Raw genomic sequence first — 26,304 nt, 5'->3', positions numbered from 1 at the left:
TAGCCATTGATAGCCTTTTCCTCAATGAATTGTCTAATCCTCACTGGCCCTCACTGCCTCCTGTGGGAGGGAGCTCCATTGTCCCATAACTGTGTGCTGTGTGAAGAAGTTATTTCATCTATCCATCAACCTTCAGCTTCATTGGATGTCCGTGACTTCTCGTGTTGTGATTGTTTTGTATTACTCATTGCAATCCTCTGCTTCGGTTGTGTGTCACATATCCCTAGGCCTATAGCATTTTTATTGGTTACCTGTTTGTTTCCAGGTTCAGTTGTGAGTGCTGGTGCCAACTTTCTTTCCCATCCATTAATGGCCTAGAGTAGCCTTCATTGACATAGCCTCGGTCCAGTATACCTGAAGGAGCGTCTCCACCTCCATCATTCTGCCCGGACACTGAGGTCCAGCACCGAGGGCCTTCTGGCAGTTCCCTCGTTGCGAGAAGCCAAGTTGCAGGGAACTAGGCAGAGGGCCTTCTCGGTGGTGGCACCTGCCCTGTGGAACGCCCTCCCAACAGATGTCAAAAAGGAAAACAACTACCAGACTTTTAGAAGACATCTGAAGGGGAGGCTTTTAATGTTTAATAGATATTGTGTTTTATTCTTTTGTTGAAAGCCGCCCAATTATTATTATTATTATTATTATTATTATTATTATTATTATTATTATTATTATTATGGTGCCCTCCAGATGTTTTCCATGCCAGCTCCCATCAGCCCTAGCCAGCACAGGGGAGTTTTCATCCAAATTGCCTGGAGGGCATAGTCTCTCCTAGTACAAAGATACATTAAGAACCATCTTCTCCCCCACTCAAACATGTCTAAACCTTAAGGGTGGCTTTGGAGACCAGGGGCTACCTAATCTGCACTTTCCAATGCAATATATACAAACCTGAACACAGCCACTTTTTTAAATACGAGCTTCTCCGAATTTTGTAATGCAGTTGTCCAGCCAAGTAATGCGTACAAAATGCATATGTTGGGGGCAAAGTGTTCACAAAAATGCATTTGTTAGTGAAAATGACATGCAAAAATCACCCAGTCTGTAATTTGGGCAAATGCATACAAGCATATGCATATTAGAAGAAATTTGCACTCAAATGTCAATGAATTTTCATGAGGATTCTTTTTTAAAAAAAATCATAGTAATCAGCAAAGTGATTTGGAAGTGAAGTAAACACTGGAAAAATGAGAAATGGAGAAGAACTGAGACTGACAGATTTGCCTATCAGTCTGCCCTCAGGAGCCCAGTTTTCCTCCTCTGCTTCATGCTATAGATGTGCCTGTCCCCTGTCCTTGAAATACTAAAGTAGGGCACCTGGCCTCAAATTCTTGCTCACCTATGCTTTCTGGATTTCAGCAGAGCTTTCCCCTATTTCATGAAAATACAGTTGTTGTTGTTGTTGTTGTTGTTGTTGTTGTTGTTGTTGTTGTTTTGTTCAGTTTTGCTATAATCCACAAATAACCTTCCTCTCTTCTCCTTATGCAGGTATGGATTGATGCAGCCACCCAAATATTTTACTCCTTAGGGGCTGGGTTTGGGGTCTTAATTGCCTTTGCCAGCTACAATAGATTTGACAACAACTGCTACAGGTGAGGCACAATGCTGTAAACCTACTCATGTCCCTGTAATCAATTTTATTTGTTTAAATAGATGAGGAAAACATATTTTTGTTTGTTTGATTATTTTGTTGCTCTCATAGGTCACATAATGCACCTGCCTGGGCAAATTAATTAAATTTGGAAGCAGGTGAGCCTCTGGTGGAAAAAAACATTCCACCTCTGGGGCTTTCTCCCCATTCACCACTAGCCTAATCTCTGATGGCAGTGGTACCTCAGGTGAAGGACCTCAGGTGATGCTCCTAGAAACTCCACATGCATATGTGGCAGTTGCTGGACCAAAATTCCCATCATCCCTGAGGCAAAAAACATCTGGAGGGCCATAGGTTTCCCAAACCTTCAGTAGATGGTTGACGGTTATTTAGGTTATTTAGGATGGATAACTGCCCCAGGGTGGCTATGTGTAGTTCCCTCCCTCCATCAAAGCATCCATATTTTCATGCATCCTCCAAACTGTTGTCAGTGCAAGAGATTTGGACCACTGTGTCTGTTCCACTGAAGTAAAGGTACTTGTCTCTGCTAAGCCACAATGGCTACGCACAATTGGAGGCAGTTATGCTTCTGAATGGGACGCGGGTGGCGCTGTGGGTTAAACCACTGAACCTAAGGCTTGCTGATCAGAAGGTCGGCAGTTCGAATCCCTGCGACGGGGTGAGCTCCTGTTGTTCGGCCCCAGCTCCTGCCAGCCTAGCAGTTTGAAAGCATGTCAAAGTGCAAGTAGATAAATAGGTACTGCTCCGGCGGGAAGGTAAACGGCGTTTCCGTGCGCTGCTCTGGTTCGCCAGAAGCGGCTTTGTCATGCTGGCCACATGACCTGGAAGCTGTACCACATGACCTGGAAGCCACATAACCTGGAAGCTCCCTCGGCCAGTAATGCGAGATGAGCGCCGCAAGAGTCGGTTACGACTGGACCTAATGGTTAAGGGTCCCTTTACCTTTATGCTTCTGAATAGCAGTTGCTGGAAACCACAGGACAGGAGAGGGTCCTTGGGTCCTGCTTGCAGGTTCCCCACAGGCATCTGCTTGGTGACTCTGAGCACAGGATGCTTGATTAGATGGGCCATTGGCCTGATCCATCAGACTCTTCATGTTTTGCAAAATTCACAATGCCGCAATGAAGCAAATAGTGGCTTTGGCAGTCTTCTATTTTGTTTGTTTCAGATTTGAACTGGGCTTTAGATTTCCAAGTAAGATATTCCACTGTAACAATGAATGGGCATCATCTTGCAGCAGAAGCAACACCTGCAATCGCATGCAGTTATCGAAATGACAACCATCTGCCCTTTTTCCCCCCACAATTAGATTACCATCAACCAATCACTACGAAGCATGCCTTTAAAATGAGAGAGAGAGAGAGAGAGAGAGAGAGAGAGAGAGAGAGAGAGAGAGAGAGAGAGAGAGAGAGAGAGAGAACTGTTTCCTGCATAATTGCTTTTATCCTGTAATCTGAGTAAATTTGCCATGAAACATCTAAAACAGAGTGTGGATGCCACCACCCCACCCTGGATGAGAACTGCTTGAGGCGAAAGTCACTATTGCATTAAATTCTGCAAAGATTAATACACACAGTGGTGCCTCAATTTATGAATTTAATCCGTTCCGAAGGCACCTTCGTAAGTCGAAAAATTCGTAAGTCGAAAAGAGCCATTGGAAACGCGATTTCCCATAGGAATGCATTGGAAACGGAAAAATTCGTAAGTCGAAGCAACCCCATCTAAAAATTCGTAAGTCAACAAAACCCTATCTAAAACTGCCACGGTTTCCGTTCGGATGTCGAAAAAATCGTAAGCACGCAGCCATTTGCCCCATTCATAAGTCGAAAAATTTGGTTGCCGAGTCGTTTGTAAGTCGAGGTACCACTGTATGTATGTATGTATGTATGTATGTATGTATGTGCATATATCTCTCTCTCTCCAATGGATATTTATATCTCCAGTGGCCTCCTTGAAAGTGAGGAAAGCACTCTACCCATGAGCTTTTCACTAAAGTTTCCTTTCCCCTTTGATAAAGACATTTTCAGTACAGCACTACCGATTGATTTTTGAGGCTGAGTAGGAATTTGAACGCATGTCACCTGGCTCATCATCTTAACACTTTAACCACTATGCCAAAGTAGTGTGGAGATCTCTTGAGATTTCTTTTCACTCGGACAGGGCCCATTGACTCTAGCTGAGCCCTCTGTTTCTGACACTTACACACTGACACCAGTCCACTCAAAATTGCAAGTTACCACAAGATGTCACCTCAAAACAGATGCTTTGGTCAGCAGAATTTGATGATCTGGGTGTAAATGGATGCTGGGTGGTGGCATTAAAAAATAGTAGTCAGGTTGTATACTTCAATTTTGTGGTTTAGCTCTACTAAAATGGAATTGCATGAGGTTCTTAACTGGGTTTGGCACTGGGATCTCCTTGCTGCCTTTTCGTCATCTCCTGATTTCTCCTAGGGATGCCCTGATGACCAGTACGATCAACTGTGTCACTAGCTTCATCTCTGGATTTGCCATTTTTTCTATACTGGGCTACATGGCACACGTATACAAAGTCAAAATTCAAGATGTAGCCACCGAAGGTAAGAATACATCCACACACTCCAAACTGAACGCTTTCCTCGTTTCAAACCACATAAACCTATGCACATTTTTTATATGTGTGTAGATTCTACCAAAGAAAACCCTTCTTCACACAGTGCATGGTTAATCTATGGAACTCACTCCTACAGAAGGTAGTGATGGCCACCAACTTGAATGGCTTCAGAATTAGGATTATACATGGAAGAGAAGGCTATCAATGGCTGCTAGCCATAATGGCTATGCTCTACCTCCATGGTTGGAGGCAGTAATGTTACTGAATAATAGTTTCTGGAAACCACAGGATGGGATAATGCTACTTGTGCTTGGGTTTTGCTTGCGGGTTTCCCACAGGCATTTGGGTGGCCACATTGAGAACCAGATGCTGGACTAGATGGGCCATTGGCTTCAACTAGCAGCTCCTGTGTTTTTTAATGCACTACCAGCAATACCAGATTAGATCCATTACTGTGTTAACACCACATTTCCCACACTGCCACCTCACGTCTCCTCCTCTCTTTCTTGGATTAGGGATTAGGCCACATACATTATGTTGCAAGCTGTGCAAGCAGCACTATAGTGACACCTGCTGACATATTACAAGCATTACAATGCATCATATATAACGTTTCAGCCAAGGGTTGGGTGGGGGGAGGAAGGGAATCAACTGAATTAGAGACGATATTAAAGAAGGCTCTCTAACCAAGGCATAACCAACCAATATTAAATAAAAATATAAAATCTTGCCTTAAAGTTGTGCAATTAAGAAACTATTTTTCTTTCCTTCTTCCTCAGGAGCTGGATTAGTTTTCATCATTTATCCAGAAGCTATTTCAACCCTTAAGGGATCAACTTTTTGGGCAGTGGTGTTTTTCATAATGTTGCTTTCACTGGGTATTGACAGTTCTGTAAGTATATGTTATTTTTCATTTGCAACTTTCTTTATTCACACACATATATGAATGTCACTCCCATGCTGCTGCTCCATTAATGTAAGAGGTCCCACAGTAGAGACCGTTCAGTTTTTAACTTAAGGGTTAATTTTGTTATCAGTAAACCAGACCAACCAAGAGGATGGTGGTGGAGGAGATGTTGCTTAGCCAGCAAGCAGAAGCAGCATGAAGTTTGCTAAGTTAGCACACTCTCTGGTTGATTACGTAGTTCTGGGGGAGCTTTCCTCTGTAGGGTTGGTTGAATGTCTCTCTGCTATGTACAAGGCCTGAAATAAGAAAGTCAAAACCCCTATGTTCCTTTCTCAAATTATGCACTTTGTTTAGCTGCCTCAGTAAAGTTTTACCAGGATTTCATTTCTATCTGGATTCAGCCTGTGTTTATGGCTGGTGCTTGAACAATAACAGCTAAATGAATCTCAGTCATTTCATCATGGATTTCAGTGGCCTAAATGTAATTTCACAATCAGGTCCCTCAGCGTTTGTTAGCATATTAAGAGAGATTTAGAGAAGGGGAACCAGTGGCAAGGAGGAACGTTCATAAGTGTCAGTCTTTACTTTCTTTAACTGGGATTAAGTGGCTTGCTGAAACTTCAGACTTGCCCCATACATTCAGAGCACTCTAACTGCACTCAGTCCTTCTTGTTCTTGATGCTGGAGTGGCATCAAGATTTCTAAATTTAAATCAAGAGTGAGGTCACTTCTGGGAAAAACAAACAGTGCCTTCAAACTACCGTATGGTGACTGACTGACCGTGATGCTCACGGGGGGCTATTGCCGTTCCATCGCCTTCAAGAGGAATAAAAGCTCTTGAAAGACAACAGTCATTTAGCAAGAGGAAGCAAGAGAGCCAATGTATTTCAGGTAGAATCTGGAAGTTGTGTTGGGTGTCCAGGCCCCCAAGGACCCCTATAGTTGGCACCTGTGCTCCCCTCATGAGGTTTCCAGCAACTAGTACTCAGAAGCATTGCCGCATTAGACTGTAGAAGTAGAGCAGGCATAGGCAAACTCAGCCCTCCAGGTGTTTTGGGACTACAATTCCCATCATCCCTGACCACTGGTCCTGTTAGCTAGGGATCATGGGAGTTGTAGTCCCAAAACATATGGAGGGCCAAGTTTGCCTATGCCTGAAGTAGAGCATAGCCATTGGGGCTAGCCTTCTCCTTCATGAATTCGTCCAACCCTGTTTTAAAGGCATTCAAGTTGGTCGTTATCACAGTGTCCCTCCCCAATGGGAGGGAGCGCCATAGTTTAATTATGTATAAATAAATAAATTATTATTATCATTATTATTATTATTATTATTATTATATGTGCTGCATGGAGAAGTACTTTTGTTTACATGTCCTAAATCATTCCTATGAGGAGATGTTGGCTATAGAGAGTGGTTGCTGTTGTTCCATCTCATTTTACTAGCTCTTGGATCACAATGAAACTAATTGGTAATAGGTTCAAGACAGACCCCCTCCCCCCAAAAAAAGGAAAAAAAGGAAAAACTTGCACAACAGATAATTGACTTGTGAAATTCAATCACGCAGGATGTGGCATTTGGTCATACACTTAATAGGTTTTCTTAGCGAGGATTAGTTAAATTCATGAAGGATTGGTCTGTCCATTGTCATTAGATGTCATATGGGACCTCTCATGTCTGGATACAAGATATCTTTGGTGACCAGATGTTTGTGGCAAACAGCAGAAAATAGTCATCTCCCATTTTGCTCCACTGATGTGTTTCCCTTGCCCAATTTGACTCTCAAGGTGGCTCCAGAGTTAGAGACAAAAGCCAGATTTGGTGGATCTTGGATCACGGGAAGCTGCCTTATACTGAGTCAGATCATTAACCTATCTATTCCAGTATTGTCTACACTGATTCACAGTTTCTTAGCTGTAGTTTCTTAAGGGTGTCAAGAGTTGTTACGCAACCCCCATTCCCCTGCCAAAGCTAGAATTTCAGAATGGTTTAGAGCCAATTCCTTTTCACAAAGAACTCTGGGAATCTTACTCAGAGTAGACTCACTGAAATAAATGATCCTAAGTTACTCATGCCCATTTACTTCTTGGTCTACTCCATGTAGGGCTTGCATTGGAGTAATTAATTTATACCACAGTTTTTTTTAAAAAAAAATGGGAGAAGGTTAAATGATAAAGCATTTTGGCTAACCTGCAATTTTCTTTATTTTTTCTTTTTCTTTTTAGATGGGTGGCATGGAAGCTGTCATCACCGGCTTAGCAGATGATTTCCACATCCTAAAAAAACATAGAAAACTTTTCACATTTGGGGTCTCCTTTGGCACCTTCCTCATTGCTCTCTTTTGCATAACAAATGTAAGTGTTCCTTTCGGAAGTCTGTGCCTATTCTTGGGCAACAACTCAAGTGACTACCAAATGGATAGCTGCCAATCCTTCCATCAAATTTCACGTCGGGAAATAACGATTTGGCACAATGACAAGAAACTGCTGCCGACCCCATGCATAGATGACAGAGAAAATCCTGTTGTCTTATGCTCCAGTGAGAGGTTCAAATTACAGAATTAAAAATTAGAAATGTATTTATTGCATTTATATCCCCCTCTCCCACACTCCCTGAGCTCAAGGTGATTCTCCATGACAGAACTGTTTCTGTTAAATCTGTATCTTCCTGGAATGGCTATCTACATTTACTCTGCATGATTGGCCAACAGCCTCCAGGATGATGACCCAATGGTCTGTCCATCACAGACACCAGGTTAGAAAAAAAACTGGTCTGTATTAAATCAGACTCTCCTAGTGCTGAAACAGATTGGTTGCATGGGTTGTCAAGCAAATTAGATCCCATCCAATCAGATCAGAGCTTTGAGTGTTCAAGTATTCCTGGGCTGCTTGTTTTATTGGATGCTTTCTTCTTGTTACTTAGGGTGGAATCTATGTACTGACTCTGTTGGACACATTTGCTGCTGGGACGTCCATCTTGTTTGCTGTTTTAATAGAAGCCATTGGCGTCTCCTGGTTTTATGGTGAGCCAGCGGTGGGGGAGGATTGTTCCAATTTTGCAACCAGTCAGAGTAAACTGCAGAATTTTCCCCCAAAGTAATTGCTGCAGTAACATCATAGTAGTTTAGAGAAAGGGAATGTGGATGAACAAGAATCAAAGAAGAAGAGGCAAAGGGGCTATCTAGACCAGCATTCTTTTTCCACTGGGGCCAACCAAATTCCTATGAGAAGCCCAAAGCTTCTCCTGCAGATGAACCTCAGCAGGTATGTGCTGGGTGAAGAAGTCCCTCCTTTTGCCTGTCCTGAATCTCCCACCATTCAGCTTCATTGAATGGCTCAGGTTCCAGTATTACAAGAGATTGGGGGGGGGATCTACATCCTAATTAAAAACACATCTCATGAAAATTCGTCAGAAACTTAGTGAAGATTTATCCTGATAATCACACTTTTTGTGTGCAGTTTTGACTAATGTGCATATTTTGCCAGCTGTTTTCCCTAACATAATGTGTTTCTGTATGTTATTTTCAGTTGCTGATATTTATGCACATTTCACCTCTGATATATGCATTTTGGTAAACACTGTTTGATTGGAAAACTAAATTGCAAAATTCTAACAAGTGCAAATTTCGAGAGTCAGTTGTATTTCAGTTCTCATACAGTTTTGAAAAGTGCATATTAAGGAGGTTCACTATTAAATGCAAGCTGAATTGAATTTCTCCTCCATCCCTAGCTCTGGAGTGTATGACATCAGGCTGCAACTCATGGGATCAGTGTGATTGCCTATTGAACAAATGTCTTCATTCCCATATACTAGAATATGCACATGAAAGGCCTTTCTCCTTGACATCTAGTTTTCAATAGGCTGTTTTTTCATATGCATTTTATGTTATGTGCAAATCAATATAATATTGTGAGCCTCCCATCAGCCTTATGCAATAGTGCAGTCCAAACAAAGGTGTTTCTTTTTTCTTTGACGTCTTCATCTGCTGTCTATCAGACAGAGACCAAAACAGCAGGTCAAAGACTCCCTTTATTTACACACTCAGCTCAGCTTTTTGAGATTAGTTGCAATTCAACATCAGAGAACAGAGCTTTGCCCTCTGATGCTTTCTGTATGTCAAATAGCCAAAGGACATGAACACAGACCAGTGGAGTAAAGGAGACACAGAGAGATTAATTTTTTCCCCTTTCCCACTGTGCAGACGATCATAACACTGCCAGCAAGCCAGATGTCTCTCCTTCTTCTCCTGCAAATGAAAATGAATGCGCTTAGATAACCTGGGCTGGAAAAGCTTGCTGAAGCTGTATTTATTATAACAGCTCTTTAGAGAGTTTACAAAACACAGCAGGGCAACCTGGGGGAAAATGGCTTTTTAATCACACGTGTGCCTGCCAAGAGGAAAGAGTGAGGAAGCTTCTGACCGACTACCTTGAAGGCTGGGAGCACGGGGTTAATTATGCCCTCAATTACACTGCTCCCATAAATGCATGTGATTGCAGGGCAGCTCAATCTCTGCTAGGACAGTGTTCCCTGGAGAGAGGGTTGGATAGTTAAACCACAGTCAGTCCCTCTTCCCAAGAAACTCTGGGGATTGTAGCAAGCAGCAAGCAGAGTAGGGCTCTCCTGACAACTCTCAGCACCCTTAACAAACTACAGCCCCCAGGAATATTTGGAGGAAGCCATGGCTGTTAAAGTGGCATCATAGTGCTTTAAGTGTAATGTGCCTAAGACTGGGTCCCTCTTCCTTTCTTAAGAGTGGGGGACCTAGTACCATCGACATGTTGTCCCATGACAATTCCCTTCAGTGCCAGCTAGCATGGCCAATGGTGAGAGATAGAAAGTTATAGAGTCATAGAGTCTGAAGGGAGCCCGAGGATCATCTTGTCCAACCTCCTGCACTGCATGGGAGCAAAGATCCAACAATATCTGGAGGATTGCCTCTTCCCTTTCCCTGTTTAAAAGGGTTTGCATCAGTGGAGGTGCTCCCTAGCCTAGTCTGAGCCAAGAGACCCTTTTTGCTAAAGTTTTTCTCTTCATTGCTCTCCTCAAAATTATCTCCCATTCTGTTGAAAGAAGAGGTCCGGAACTGAGAACACTCCACATTATTGCCAGCACGGAATAAAGTCCACCCCCACACCACCACCCTTCCTTTTTTTTCTGGTCATAGCCAGGTGTCTTCTTAAATGGTTTTCTTATGAACTTTTCTCCCTTTGTTCTTACCATTCTTTTCCCTCATCAAACGCCTCTGCTTGGTCACAAACATTCTCATCTTTCAGTTCTTCTGCCAAAGACCTCCTAAGTGCTTTGGCAAATCCAAAAGCACAATGAGGACATGATCATCCAAACAAGATGATGCAGGTTGTTGCCTGCTCCCTCACCCCTTTCCCCATCTGCATTAAAAGGCTTGGTCACCAGGTTCATGGAAGTAATTCTTCATGCACCATGTCATTTCAAACTGTCCCTATAAAAAGCTCAGCATTAATCAACACCTTCCATAGAGATTGCATTTCTTCTTCATCTCTTTGACTCACTTGTTAATTCTCCAGATTCTTTCCCCTTTGATGCAGCCGTCTACTCTTCAGTATAACGGACAACATAGCTTCAGTCCTCTCAAAGTTGAAACAAGGTCAATGTTTGTTGTGTGAAATTCATCCTTTGCCTTCTGCTTGTTATAAATGGGCCTCCACTCTCCCTGCATAAGTGTAAATGCTGGGATGTGATTGAGGTTATGGCATATCTGTTGGAGTTTGCTGCTCAAAGAATATGACATTAACAACATCCCTTTCTTCTTTGCACTCAGAAGTTAATTACTCCTCCTGAACTCGGATTTACTGGCCTTTTAGAATAGCTTCCTTTTGGTTGCGGTTCATGTCATTGACTCTCTGCAATTAGCCAGACTCTGTTCATTTCTTAGAACCATTTCTTTCCTAATTACTACCATTCTTCCTTCTCTTGCTCATATCCCCTTCCCTTTGGAAGTTCTACACACAAAGGGCCCCAGGTTCAATTCCTGGTGTATCCAGGTCAGACTGGGAAAACCTCCTGCCTGAAACCTGGGAGAGCTGCTGCCTGCCAGTGTAAACAGTGCTGAGCTAGATGGACCGATGGTTTGACTCAGTATAAGGCAACTTCCTATGCTCCTATTCAAATTTACTGCCGCACATGGCTCAGTGGTAGAGCACACATTTTGTATTCTAAAGGTCTTGGGTTCAAGCCCTGGTATCTCCAGATAGCGCTGGGAGAGACCCTTGCCTGAAATCCTGAAAGGCCACTCCTTATCATATAGGCCAGGCATCCCCAAACTTCGGCCCTCCAGATGTTTTGGACTACAATTCCCATCATCCCTGACCACTGGTCCTGTTAGCTAGGGATCATGGGAGTTGTAGGCCAAAACATCTGGAGGGCCGCAGTTTGGGGATGCCTGATATAGACAATACGCTGATCTAAATGGACCAGCTCTCTGACTTTGTGTATAAGGCACCTTCCTATGTTCCTGTGCACAATGGAGTTTAAAAGATGTCTAGTAGAATAGACCAGTGGTCTGGCTAGGTAGAAGGCAGCTCCCTACATTAGACCAGGGTCATGACTCAGTGGTAGAGCATTTTCTATGCCTGCAGAGTTCAATTTTCAGGTAGGTCTGCTGCCTAAAACTCTGGACAGTTACTACCTGTCAATGTATACAGATGGATGATCAGCTATAGAATTTAGAAGGCTGGTTCCTCCCTGTGGATCAGTATGAGGGGAGACTTTCAAGTCAACTGTTTCAGGCAGCTAACAGGTGTTTTTTTGTTGTTGACACGTTGCTCTGTAAAACATAATTTATTATGGCTGCAGGGAATGTTAAAATTGATCATTGGTTAAATCTGCCACGTCTCTGCCCACCTACTATCTTTGGAGTTGATCTCTCTCTCTCTCTCTCTCTCTCTCTCTCTCTCTCTCTCTCTCTCTCTCTCACACACACACACACACACACACCAGCCATCCCCTTCCTTCAATGCCCAGTTGCCTTACTGACCCACAGAAAACTCTGTTTAGCTGAAAGGCACACTTGACATTTTAGCACCAGCCAAAGGAAGTTTTTCTGAAATGTTTTGATGGCAGCTTAAGCTATACCTGTGTCAGTTGATGTGGGGAAGGAATGACTGCATATTAGAGTTTTTACAAAGAATGATTACAAATAAGAACTGTGGTGTTTGCAAATTGAGTGGATATTCTTATATGTTTGACTGTCATTTTGGGCAACAAAGGGATTTTAGGGAGGGGCAAAATGTGCACATGTTTCCTTCTGGTTCTCTGGCATTATTTTCCCTCTTCCCTGCTTTAGTTCCATTTTCCTGGGTTGGCTTCTTCCTGAAAAACAGACACATGGGAGAACCCAGATAACTATGGACAACTTTAGAGGTTGGACTAGATGACCCTGGGGGGTCCCTTCCAACTCTACAATTCTAACATTATGAACTTGGTGCTGTTATGGTGCTGCATTGCAGATGTTGCTGCACGAAGCCTTTCGTTTTTTTTGGAGAACTTCTAGAAAATCATAAAAAGAAGTGAATTTTTTGCCATTGCAAAATAGAAAAATGTGCCCATTTCAGCACAACCCTAACTAGCTTTGCTAATTAATATTGCAAATAATGGTGCTTTTTTTAAAAAAAAAAATACCTCATACTAACAGATGTTGGGGAAAGTTTTGTAGAATTAAGGGACTTTGCTTACAACAATTGAGCTGAATTAGGGTTTTAGAGAGGACAAACCTTTGCTGTGATTTGCTACTTGACAGCATTCCAAATGTATGAAACCTTACCAGAGCTTAGTCCCCCCTGAGTTCCTGGGACTTACTCCCAAATAAGCACACACAGGAACTACAGCAAAAGTTGCTTAAATCTCATTGGAATCAGTGACTTCAAGATGGCAGTCGTTTGGCCATAATTTCATAAGGCACCATCCTTTTGATGATCCCACAGAACAAGAGTCACATTCAAACAGCTTATCAGCTTTAAGTGGGATGACAAGCAAGTAGGGTAAACATCAAGCATTGCAGTGGCTGTTGTTGTCAAATGTATCCATGCGCTGTCTGCTTCTGTCTTATATTTGTGGTCAACCTTCAGGTGTGGACAGATTCAGTGAAGACATCCAGCAAATGATGGGCTTCAAACCAGGCCTCTACTGGAGACTTTGTTGGAAATTCGTGAGCCCTGCTTTTTTATTGGTAAGCCTTTCAGATGTTTTAATAGGAATGATAGAGCATGTGAATCTATGGCAGGCATAGCCAACATGGTGCCTTTCCATGTGATGTTGGGCTTCAGCTCCCATCAGCATTATCTGACATGACCAATGGTGACAGAAGCTATAGTTCAGCAGCAACATATGAAGGGAACCACATTGACTACTCCTGTGACATGGTTTGCTCCCCTGCCTCTTCTGGTATAGATCAAAGATGTGGGTCCTGTCCCAGACATGTTCATGTATAAGAAACCTACAATCAGGTAGAGTGGGGATGAGCATGCTAGCTCAGCCTCACTGCCTTCCATGAACTGGAAGGTGATCATATAAAATGGGGAGCCTGTTCTGTTCATACATACTTCCTGTGTGGTGTAGTACCCTAGAAAATACCATATTTTCCATGTATAAGACTAGGTTTTTTCCCTTTAAAAAATGTCAAAAATTAGGGGGTGTCTTATGCACGGGGCCCTCTCTCCCCATTTTCTTAAATCAGAGTCCCCCAAAATAGGGGGTGTCTTATACATGGGGGTGTCTTATAGACAGAAAAATACAGTAAGTTTTCTGCATAACACAAGGAGGCTTCCCTCAGCAGATTATTGGCCTCTAACTTGTGGAGGGCAGTAAAAGTGTGTGTGTGTGTGTGTGTGTGTGTGTGTGTGTGTGTGTGTGTGTGTCCCTTCTCAACCTTTCAGTCATGAATATCATACCTGAATAAGGCTAAGAAGTTTGGTGCAATTATGGTAGCAACCCAAATAAGAGGTTTGGCATAAGATGAATGAGAAGAGATGGCCCCAATTCAAATTGTGTGTTAAAAGTCTCACATCAAGACATGTGATGCAGATGTGCACCTAAGTCTGTCACAGAACACAGACTTAGGTCCATTAATTTCAATGGGTCTACTCTTAGTAGAAGATTGGCATGGCTACATCCCAATATTTCTATCACAGTTCCCAATCCAATACGGAGACCTGCATAGTTGTTTATATTATTTATTCAAAATAAATAAAGATAATGTGTAACAATATATAAAAGTACAATGGAACGTAAAACACCATTGAAAAAAATAAAAATAAGCATTAATATTAATCATAGAATTATAGAGAATTATAGAGAATTATAGAACACCAAGAGTCATCTAGAGCAGGCATCCCCAAACCTTGGCCCTCCAGATGTGTTTTGGACTACAATTCCCATCATCCCTGACCACTGGTCCTGTTAGCTAGGGATTATGGGAGTTGTAGGCCAAAACATCTGGAGGGCCGCAGTTTGGGGATGCCTGGTCTAGAGCAACCCTCTGCAATACAGGAATCACAGCTAATAACTGGCTAATCAATAAAGTTTAAGCAGCTGCAAAGGCCAATTGGCATGAAAAAATAGTGTTCCAAAGATTCCTGGAAGTCAAAAGCAAGATGCCTGCTGCATCTCTGCTGCAAGAGTATTCCAAAGCACGGGACCAGTGATACTAAAAGTCCAACTTCTCATTGAAGCTAGTCAGGGCTCTGAAATATTGGAGAAAGCTAACTGTGCTCCTCTGGATGATCTCAGTGATAAGGCTGGGATACAAGGGCTCAGGCAGTCCTTCAGGCATCCTGGACCCAATCTGTTTAGGGCTTTGTATTATAATGCAAGAGCTCTGAACCTTCCCTGGTAGCATCAGACACACAGTGCAGATGTTTTAGCGGGGAGGGGGGGTCACATGCTGTCAGTTGCCTGCCCCCGCCAGCCATCTGCAATATCAAAAACCTTCTTCTGCGTTTGAATCTCCTTTGACCTTGGACACATTCAACTTGAAATTGCTCTGCACAGTTCTACTGAAAGGAATGGGGCTTCAGAACAGCACGTGTTAATGGGTTTTGTGCAAGGAATAGATTGTTCCGTAGGTGCAGGAACATGAAGATTAATGGGAAAGAGTGATCTGTAACTGGACTGTTGTTTCACAGTTTTGTTTGTGGGTCTGGTTTTGTTGTTTTATTTTCAATCTTCAGCTGCTGGTGGTGGGAAATAGAATCTGAAAATGAGGTATTTGTTTATTAATTTTTAAAGGGGAAAAAACAATAAGCCGTTTGGTATCATTTAAATTTCTAACACATGGGAAATGTTTCTGCTTGGAACACTCACAACCCACTTTTGTTAACATTTCCCTTTTTAATTTCCCACTCAAAATCTGAAGATCCCCCACTCCACTACTTCTAATCGGGACTCTGTAAGACCATTAAGTGCATCTTTTTCGAATGAAATATAAATAAATAACAGATGCATCCCACCTTTCTGGGCTCTTTGGTCTCATAAGATTTGAAGAAGATGAAAACACACATACTATCTAATTGCAGTGATGAGCAGCAGATGGTTTCTTTTTTCTTTTTAATTGGAAGCAAAAAAAAGAGCAGATCAACCCAAAACTTCTTTAATTTTTTATTATTCCAGATGTCAAGTAAAGTGAGTGCGAATGTAGTAAATATTTATATTAAGGATAAATGTGCTTTCAAATGCTGGTGGTGGGAGAATTGCAACCTGATGTAGAAAAGGGGTGGGGGAAGGGAGACTGGAAAAATGAGGGAAACTGAAATTGAGAGATTTGTCCATTTCTAGTCCATAGTAGCTTCCTGGAGGCAAATCTCTTGCTTTAGTGTAAAGATGGAGTTGGGCATGTTTAGGCTGGAGAAGAGAAGCCTGAGAGGTAATATGAGAACCATCTTCAAATATCTGAAGGGCTGTCACATGAAAGATGGAACAAGCTTGTTTTCTGCTGCTCCAGAGGGTAGGACTGTCAGGTTTGCATTTATTGGTACAGGAAGTATTGGTTTAAAGTGTAGAGATCTTTCCCATTCTAATTAATTCAAGAAGGTTCTGGAAGCTTCTCTGTGTGAGACAAGCTGGAGCAAGCTGGAAGTTTCTAGATAACAGGCAAGCTTCTATCCTGTCTGGAAACAAACAGAAGGTTGCTGATGTTTGGGTTATTCCTTCAGAGAAGCTGAACAGCTGGTTCAAACTGGTTCTCTTATCTCTTTCTGTCAAGGTCATGCTGACTATAATAATAGGCCAGAAGGAACCTAGGTTTCACTTTCTGTCTCTCTTTCCTTCTGGTGTGGTGGTCTGTATGTAGTGTTAAGGTTTTAGTCTTATTGTAAGTTTAAGTTAAGTCTGCTGCAACTGGATTTCTTATGGACGGGTTCTCCAATCATGGAAAGCACGCGTTGCGGGAGGGGAATCAGGATGACCCTGGGTTGCTAGGCAGATTAGGCAAGATGGCCACAGGATGACTGGGCATTTTGGTGCTGTTGCTGGGTAGAAAAGCTTGTTGCAGGTTGGAGTAAGGGTCGACCCCTAGCCTATAAAAACCCACTGTGTGCCTATATTGGTTTCACTTTTGCCAAGCGCTTCAGATCTCCACCTCCTTTTTTAAGGGTATTTTGCAAATTGACATTGCTGTGCCTGTCATGGGGTCACCTGCCTTGGGACAGGGGCCCGGTAGGAATTTTGCCATCTGACTGATTGGCTGCTGCCATTTGGTTTTTGCCTACTGCATAGCAAATCGTCACAACTTGTAAGGTTGGCGGTTAGGCATTGGTTAATGCCCCATTACCAGCTGGTCTGCAGAGTCAGTGCCCAGCAGCGCCGCACGGAGCATTGCCTCCTCAATCCAGCACAGCGTTGCTGGGCGCTGACTCTGCAGACCGGCTCCTCGATCCAGTGCTCTGTGCAGCGCTAATCAGCGCCGACCCGGCAGGCTGCCAGATCAAGGAAGCGGCCTGCCGGGTCGGCACCCAGCAGCGCTGCGCAGAGCACCGGATCGAGGAGCCGGTCTGCAGAGTCAGTGCCCAGCAGCGCCGCACGGAGCATCGCCTCCTCAATCCAGCACGCCGTTGCTGGGCGCTGACTCTGCAGACCAGCTCTTCGATCCGGTGCTCCGCGCAGCACTGATCAGCACCGACCCGGCAGGCCGCTGGATCAAGGAAGCGGCCTGCCGGGTCGGCGCCCAGCACCAGATCGAGGAAGCTTCACAGGGTGGTGTGGGGGGGGGAGAGAAAGAGTGAAAAGGTGTCGGCAGGGAGAGAAAACGTGTGAGTCCTCTCCCCTTTCTTTCCTGCTTAGCCGGTTTGTGGGCATTTTACAGGAAAAAACAACGTGAAAAGAAAAAAGAGGCAACGAGCCCGGTCAGCGGCGTCTCCCTCCCTCCAACTCCCCCCCCCAAATGGAACTTCCCGACACACCCTCTTTAAACTTTTGGCCAGAGGCGTCCTCCGTGCTGTGCACCCTGAGCCAGTGGGACCCAGCAGCAGCAATGCTGGCCGCGGTAAGGAGGGGTACTTACAGTAATAATAATAAAAAAGACACCCCCCGAGTAAAATCAATATAAGACGGTGTCTTAAAATGTGGGAAACACGGTATACGTTGGAGTCTGCTCTGGATCAATATGGAGCAGAATCATGACAAGGACCTGAACCAATGGGTTCAGATGACAGGAAAGAAGATTCCAGCTAAACATTAGGAAGACACTGATGTTCAACAGTGGAATGGACCACCTCAGAAAGTGGTGGATTGGCCTTCACTGGAGGTTTTTAAACAGAGGTGGAATGGCCATCTGTCAGGGATTCTTTAGCTGTGATTCCTGCTTTGCAGTGGGTTGGGCTAGGTGAGGATACCTTCCAGCTTTATGATTCTGTTGTTCAGCATCCAGCTTTTACCGGGTTATGGCAGTGGTGTTTTTGTTTGCTTGCTTGTTTTCTGTTCCAAAGATGGCATGCTACAAGCAAAGACTATAAACTCACGCTGAAGCCTTTTCTCCGACATCTAATGCCTTTAACTTGATGTTTGAGTGACAAGCCTAATAGCTAACATTATAGGCAAATCAAAACCCTTTCGGGCTTTTCTTCTGCGACAAGATTTAACTTGACACTCAATATTAAACAATGAGGTGGGCCGGGTCTTGTCCCCTTTCCAAGATTGTCATTTGCACTCATGCTGTTAAGTTTGATAGCTGAGAATGCCACCATCGACAAGCGCATGGTGAGGTTAGACAGCAGAAGCAATTGGCGTTTGGGGATGAGAGAAGACACTGAGTTTTTGGATTGTGATACAGACAAGTGGGCTCCCACTTCAAAATTGGTGTGCCTAGGCCAGGGAGCCAGGGGACATTCAAAGCTCCTCCTTCTCAGGTAGAAGACTGTTCGGGGCAAGTCAATGGGTTTGACCTTTGCACATCAATATGGTGTAGTGGTTAGCGTGTCAGACTAACAGCTTGGGGACCAGGGTTCAAATCTCCTCTCAGTCATGAAGTTCACTGGGTCCCCATGGGCCAGTCACTGCCTCCTCTCAGCCTAACCGCACAGAGTGGTTGTGAGGATAAAATGGGGAAGGGAACCATTTACAGTATACCACCTTGAGTGCTGGGGATGGGGGGGAGGTGGTACATGGATGTGCAGTATTAAATATATAAAATAAAGATCTGTACAGTGGTACCTCAGGTTACAGATGCTTCAGGTTACAGGCGCTTCAGGTTACAGACTCCACAAACCCAGAAATAGTACCTCGGGTTAAGAACTTTGCTTCAGGATGAGAACAGAAATCATATGGTGGTGGCACGGCAGCAGTGGGAGGCCCCATTAGCTAAAGTGGTACCTCAGGTTAAGAACAGTTTCAGGTTAAGAACGGACCTCCGGAATGAATTAAGTTCTTAACCCGAGGTACCACTGTACACCACTTTGTCCACTCTCCCTTTCCAGCCACTTTGTCCCACTCCCCCCCTTCACTGGGTTGTCACTGGTCTTTCCTTACATATTTCACTTTCCTGGCCTTAAAATCGAGCATGTGTATATGCTGTTCCTCTGTAGATGGGGTAAAGCCCAGCAGTGAGTCAATTGTAAAGCCAGTTCTCTAAGGTGATTCTATCATATTACTTTTCAAGTGGAAGCATTTATAGGAAGTTTGATAAGCCGTTTGGTGACTAACGTAAGTGCCGAGAATTATTGTGTGGTCACTAATACAATTGCAGATAAATATTGTATGGTTATTTTACAGTCATCTTCAAATTACAAAAATAACCCTCAGAGTTCTACAGCAGCCTTTGCTAATTTTGTGTCCACAGATCTTGATGGGTGACAACTCTCATCCTCCCCACCCAGCAGGGCCAATGGCAAAGTGAGGGTGGGAGTTTTAATCCAATAAGATCTGGGAATCCAAATTTGGGGAAGGATCCAGAGGATGGAGGTAACCATAAAGACGACCTCCTTCCCTGCAGACCCTCCTGGGTATTGAGAATGGCAGAGAATGCCCTTTTGGTTCTTCCATTGCCCTCAGAAGCATGGTTGCTGGTGGCACCTGGAAGAGGTCATTCTCTGTGGAAGCCCCTAAGTTAGGGCTACCAGGCGTCCCCGTTTCCCAGGGACAGTCCCTGGATTTGCAAATTTGTCCCCGGGCAAATTATGTCCCCAGAATGTCCCCAGATTTCATTAAATGTCCCTGGGAAATGTGGCAGCGGCAGCAGCAGTCTCAGAAGCCTGGAGCCAGGCTTCATTGAAAAGCCTCCCACTCAACACCCCGCAGGCTTGCCAGAGAAAGGCCGAGAGGGCAGGGTGGCCAGGGTGGGGGGAGCGGCAATCAAGGGCGGAATGGCCTGGCTGGTGGTGGAAAGGGCCAGGTGAGGGGGGCTGGGTTTCCACGGTGGAAGAAGAGGCAGCTGCCTTGAGCAATGGAGGGCCCGCAAGGAGTGGCCGCGGTGGCAGCAATCGGTAAAGCCGTTGGCCTGGTGGCCTTAGCCCGCTGCCAGGTGAGCTGCCGCCTGTTTGCTTTTGGTTTTTGTCTCAGCACCTCATCCGGCGCTCGCTCGTGAAGGTGGAGGGAGACCAGGCCAAGCTGGGTAGGTCTCACGCAGGACTAAAACTGCTGCCTATTTATATATGCGGCACATCTTTTTGAGCTCCCAATACATGTAAGGTGAAGAAATGCTGGATTTAATACATTGCATGGCGGCGGGGGGGGGGTTGTTTTTAAATTAACCAAAGCTCAGTTTTAAAGCAAACTTTGATCTGTGGTGTTGACTTTTTTTTTCTCTTTTCAAAATAAATAAATAAATCATTTATTTATTTATTTATTTATTTTACGTGTCCCCGGCTTTATTGAAAAAAATCTGGTAACCTTACGCTAAGTTGTGGGACTCCCTCCCCACAGAGGTGTGTCTGGCACCTTCATTACACAGCTTTCATCATATACTAAAGATACACCACTTTATCCTGGCTTTAATATTTGAGAGATAAATATCTTAGGACCCACCTTATTTCTGTGATTGTAAATTGTTCTAAAATGTTTTTAACATTGTTATTTAATTGTTGTAAGCCGCCCTTACAACATGTTGTTGTTTTGTTGTTGTTGTGGTGGTGGTGGTGGTTGTTGTTGTTGTTCTGAGGAGACACCTGAAGAGTCTCCTTTGTTTCATCTCGGAATAAACATATGGTTCAAAGGAAATTGATCATAACTTTCTCCTCTTTCTCCCCACAGTTTGTGGTAATAGCCAGCATTGTCACTTTTAAACCTCTGACCTACGATGAGTACGTCTTCCCACCCTGGGCCAACTCTGTCGGATGGGGGATAGCATTGTCTTCAATGATCCTTGTGCCTGTGTATGCCCTCTATAAATTACTGAAGGCGCGAGGGACCTTTAAAGAAGTGAGTGGCCAAGCAGTGAAATGTCATGGAAATGTTCTTTGTGAAATGAAAATCGCCAGTATTAAGCTAAGAGTTTGCTTTCTTTAATTCCACAAACACTTTTGCAGATAGGTGACCTTTTGGAAGCAGCTTTTAAGTCATTTGCCATTATAAGAAGGGATTTAGGACTCTTTTTCTACTTCCTTTTCTGGAAGTTTAGAAGCTAAAACACCCCAGGACCTGACCTATTGAAGGACAAACTAGGCATGAGATCCACCATCTCCTTTTCTAGCATGATGATAGCCAATTTGGTGCCATGCAGGTGCTGTTGGACTCCATTTCCCATCATCCCCAGTCAGTGTAGCAATAGGCAAGGATGATGTGAGTTGTAGTCTAGAGGGCACCCTGTTGGCTCTGCTAGCAACTTGTTCTGAACTTCAAAACATCTGCAGAGATTAGATTAAGGAGTGGAATTGGTTGAGCATTTCTTTTATGCCATTTCTGATTTGAAATGTGTCGGGACTAATCGAAGCTTCAGATTGGGAGGGATGTGATTTCAATCAGAAAAAAACAACCAGTCTTGGGGAGAACAATTAACCCCCAAGTGCATCCCTGAGTGCCTGTTTTGGCATTAAGTGGTATATCAGTGAATAAAACATGATAATAATGTATAGAAGCGAAATATAATGGGGAAGCTTTTAAGATACACTTCCTTGCCTTGGATGTGAAAATAAATTCTATTACAGAAAATGAGTTACAGGAAATTCTTCCACACACCAGATGTGAAAATAAATGGGAGAAACCCTTCTCTGCAGTTTTTTTTTTCACATTTAAGTTGTTAATGGAGGCAAATCAGTTGCAAAATAATGGGAATGTGGCTTGAGAAAAAGAGGTCAAGACAGAGGTTAAGGCTAGGACAGAGGCAGTGACAGTGACACTCCTTTTCCAAATTTAAATCCCAGCTGTTATTTCAAAACTCTCTCTGTAGACCAGTGATGGCAAAGGGTTCTAATTCAGTGGTAGAGCATCTGCCTTGCATGCAGAAGCCTCCAGGTTCAATCCCCAGCATCTTCAGGTAAGGATGGAGGGAAGCCCTATCTGAAACTCTGCAGAGCCACTGGCAGTCAGTGTAGACAATTCTGAGCTAGATGGACCAACTGTCTGACTCTGTATAAAACAGCTTTCTATGTTCCTAACCTGTGGCTCTCCTGACATTGTTGGACTACAACTCCCATCGCCCTGACCTGACCATGCTGGCGAAGTCTGATGAGGGTTGCAGTCCAACAACATGAGGGGGGGGCGACACAGGTTAACCAGCACTGGTATAAGGATACAGAACCCAAGATTTATCATATTTGGTTTATCTATACTTTCAAAAAGAGAGCCTTGGTTTCTATGGTGAAAAAAAAATGTCTCCCATTATTCTGTATTGCAATTGCACTGTGCTCAATTACCATCCCTAAACTGTGCAGAATTAAGTTTTGTGATCATATTAATTTTCCTGTCACTGCCATTGGAAAGCCTTCTCAGTGTTGTCATGTTCACTTTAGATGTGCTTCAGCCTTTCAGTAAGAAAGCACAAACGCACAATTTTCACTCTCTTGCTTTTCACTTCCCAGCATCTTCTATTGCAAAGCAGGTTCAAAGCAGGTTATGTTATTTGCCACTAAGCTTTCTGTGTCCCATTCCTGCCTTTTGTTTAAGGTCCTGTGATGTCACAGGATCCTCACATGCAGCCAAAGATGTCTGTGTAACTTGCGATGTGTTTACTCCTGCACTGACTAAAGAGTGTTTTTATTACTAAAAATAAAAATAGAAGTCAAAAGCTTTCTTCCGTCATCAATGTGCAAGTATAATTTCCCTTTTCTCCTCTGCCTGTGCTCCTCTGTAGAGACTAGCATATTGCATCACACCTGAGAATGAACACCATCTTGTAACAGAAGGGAATGTGAGGCAGTATAAGGTTTGTATTCTTCTCTGACATTTATTCATTTGTAAATCTCCATTCCTTGAAAAGATGTACAGGGTAATAATGTACATCAAACAGGAATATATGAATCACAAACGTGTATATGTGTACGGATAGACAGATAGGTTTAAGTATATATATGCACACGCCAAACCATAGCTGTCAACCCTCCCGTTTTTTGCAGGAAACTCCCTTATTTCAATCTGTTTCCCGCTGCTATTCCGGATCATTAGATATCCCGTAATTTTCCCGGATTTCAAAGGAAGCAGCTCCTCTCCCTCCCTGCTGGCCAGGGAGGCTTCACTCGCCCCCCCCCAAGCGAGCAATCAGCCAGCCACCGCCTGGTAAAACGCCTCGCTCGGCGGCTGGCTGCTCACTCACTTGCCGAGTGCTGCTGGAAATCACCTCTGTGCTTGCCCATTCCGGTGCCGCTCTGCCCATGTCTGGGCACTGGAAATCGCTTCTGCGAATGTCTGGACATGCACAGAAGCGATCTAGTGCCCAGACATGCGGACACAGGCAGCCCGTCACCAGAAGTCACTTCTGCGCATGTCTGAACATGTGCAGAACCGATTTCCGGTGCCCCGGACATGGGCAGAGCCGGCACCGGAAGTCACTTCTGCACATGTCTGGACATGCCCAGAACCAATTTCCGGTGCCGCGCCGCTGGGTGAGGCTGCTGATCCCTTATTTTCCAATCCGGAAGTTGACAGCTATGCGCCAAACAGGTATTTTGATCCTGAGCCATTGTATAAGAGTTTTATTAGAAAGAAAGCCCCTTGGGTTTATTTAGAGCAGGGTAACCAATGTGGTCCCTTCCAGCTGTTGGCAGACTACAACTCCCATCATCCCTACCATAGGCCATGCTTCCTGGGACTGATGGGAGTAGGTGTCCCACAACATTTGGACATCCTGACATAGTGGGATCCATGTCATTCTTGCAAAGAGCAGTTTGGACCTTTTTGCTGAGAAGCTTTCCAAACCCAAAGAAATTTGAAGTTCAGGGGCTGTACTTACTGATTTTATATTTTTTGCTCACTAGCCTTTTCTTCAGGTTTTAGCCTCGTGAAGTGTGCTGGGGAGGGAGGTCTTCATTATTGTTTTTGCTAGAATTTAGCATGCTTGTCCCTACAGTACAAAATGTATAGATTGTGAGATCCTCAATCCAATTAACAATATCACCATTGTATTCAGACAAATCTTTTCTTCTTCTTCTTCCCCTTGCAGTTCCAGCATTGGGTATCTATATGATTATTAAGAAAAGGAAAGCCAGGCCATTATAAAGATAAATTGGGAATACCTGTGAAGTCAGTGACAAAGCTCTCAATCATGCTTGGTCCTGGCAGGCTGGCACACTCCGAAGAGTATCTCCAGCTTTCTTTGGGCGAAGATTCACCATTCACACCCTATCACACAATCATTCAGTTTGTCAAATGAACTTCCCAGACCATTCATTGGTTTTTGTTTAAGGTTTACAGGGTGGGTGGGGATTAACGCATAAGTTCTCAGTGTGCTGATCTTGATCCTGACCAAAGGAGTCATCTTTGCTAATGACTGAAGCAAAAATTGGGGGGGGGGGAGATAAAAATCAGTGTTCAGCTAAAGGGTGTCTTATCAGGGGGCAGAAAGATCAACAACATATTTCAAATGCTTGTTTCAAAGGGAGAAAATAGGAAGGTGCCTTATACCAAGTCAGATCATTGATCCATCTAGCTCAGTATTATCTACACTAACTGGCAGCAGCTCTCTAGGGTTTCAGATAGGAAATATTCCGAACCCTACCTGGAGAGTCCATGGATTAAACCTGATACCTTTGAATGCAAAGCAGGTGCTCTGCCCCTGAGCCACGGCCTTCTCCCTTTAAAGTACGTCTGGCATTGGTCTGACTAGATAAAATCCTAGTCTTTGAAACAGGTATGTCCATCTGCAAATCTACATTTGATTGTGAAATCATAGACCCCAGTCCCATTGTCAAATGGCCCTTAGCATCAAGATGTCTCCCCCCCTCTCATGTTCAGTCAAGTGGGTGACTTGCTTAGATAGAACTTTGGAACACCCCCTTGTCATTTCTGGTGCGATGCTTTTCTCAACAAAGGTGGTTGTCTTAGTTGCACATATCTGCTGTTCATGGAAAGTGGCCAGAGTTGGAATTAGGTTCCAAGCTCTTGGGGCCAAACGGCAGAGAATCTCTCTCTCTCTCTCTCTCTCTCTCTCTCTCTCTCTCTCTCCCCGTGTGTGTGTGTGTCTCACTGGGCAAAATCATTCCCTAGTAGTTCCTGTGTTTTCTACACAAGTGAAAGTGGAAGACCGGAGAGGGGGGGGGAGAGGGAGAGAAGTAGTCAAATACTCTTGCTATGCTTTGTTTATACTTTGTGCATATATATATCCCAAATTCATTATGCTCACGCACACATAAAATAAAAGACATCACCAGCTGGCTGCATGTCAGATGTGAATATGGTGGCTCCTCTGAATGGGTTGACCTATTCCACAAACCATCTTGCCAGTCCTTTATAACTGAAACATATAAGTGCTCCTTGCTGATATACCATGATCTATCTAAATTCTAATGATCTTCCGCAGAAGCTAGAAAGACAAAATTTGGCTGGTAATTTTTTTGGAGGGGTGATGATCTGAAGCCCCAGTATTTAAGAATGGATAAATTCAATAGCTTTTAGGGGTTTTAGTGTATGTCGTATAGGAGCCTCCCAAAACCTGGTGGCTAGAATGTCGGATTTGATGAATGTGGCAATCCCAAGGTCATTTGGACAAATCATTGGCCTAGTTCTCACTGAGAAAGTAAAGCTGTGCATGGGCTCTACCAATTTAGGCTTTTGTTTGGGGGTTCACATGGTGTAATGGTCCACCATACCGCCCCCAGCCAAATTTCTAAACAAGATGCTTATCAACCTTTTTCAGCCCAAGAACTACATTCTTTCATGGACAACCTTCCAGGAACCACATCCCAGGGGCAGGTAGCAACCTGAGGAAAGAGTGAGTGGAGCAATGCAATTGGCACAGTAGGCTGCAGTCAAGCTACATGTATATACTTTTCAGAAAGGCAGCCTCACAACACACAGTTCTCCATCCAGGAAAGCAAAAGGCATGCTCACATCAGGGACACATTCCAGCCAAGGGAGATATGGAGCAGGGTAAGCGTAGCTTGGGGAGAAGGAGGAATAGAAGGACAATGCCTAGGGAAAGTCCAGTAGCTTTGAAGTTCCAACCGATAGAGACTCTCTCAAGCCTTTCTGCCTACAACCTCTTCCTGACTCCCGCTTTCTCCCTCTTTCTCCTCCTTGCTACCACCAACAGATCTTAACTATCAGCATTCTACCTCAGAAACTTCCTTCTCCCCCACCTCTCCA

The 26,304-nt window shown here is 43.9% G+C and overlaps 1 protein-coding gene across 1 annotated transcript in view; it reads left to right on the top strand.

Annotated features, from left to right (window-relative positions):
- The window catches only part of SLC6A2 (solute carrier family 6 member 2), a 60,936-nt gene extending 35,544 nt beyond the window's left edge, over positions 1 to 25,392 (top strand). Inside the window, exons 7-15 of the mRNA XM_035118407.3 lie at positions 1,486 to 1,589; positions 4,063 to 4,187; positions 4,981 to 5,093; positions 7,332 to 7,460; positions 8,029 to 8,128; positions 13,212 to 13,312; positions 20,821 to 20,988; positions 22,859 to 22,930; positions 24,164 to 25,392. Of these exons, the coding sequence (XP_034974298.1) occupies positions 1,486 to 1,589; positions 4,063 to 4,187; positions 4,981 to 5,093; positions 7,332 to 7,460; positions 8,029 to 8,128; positions 13,212 to 13,312; positions 20,821 to 20,988; positions 22,859 to 22,930; positions 24,164 to 24,187 (936 nt within the window). The 3' untranslated portion in view covers positions 24,188 to 25,392. The remainder of the gene's footprint in view (positions 1 to 1,485; positions 1,590 to 4,062; positions 4,188 to 4,980; positions 5,094 to 7,331; positions 7,461 to 8,028; positions 8,129 to 13,211; positions 13,313 to 20,820; positions 20,989 to 22,858; positions 22,931 to 24,163) is intronic.
- The last annotated feature ends 912 nt before the right edge of the window (positions 25,393 to 26,304 follow it).

Source organism: Zootoca vivipara, chromosome 6 (genome assembly GCF_965207765.1).
Source record: "Zootoca vivipara chromosome 6, rZooViv2.hap1.1, whole genome shotgun sequence".
Lineage (NCBI taxonomy): Eukaryota > Metazoa > Chordata > Lepidosauria > Squamata > Lacertidae > Zootoca > Zootoca vivipara.
This window is presented reverse-complemented; position numbering and strand designations above follow the sequence as displayed.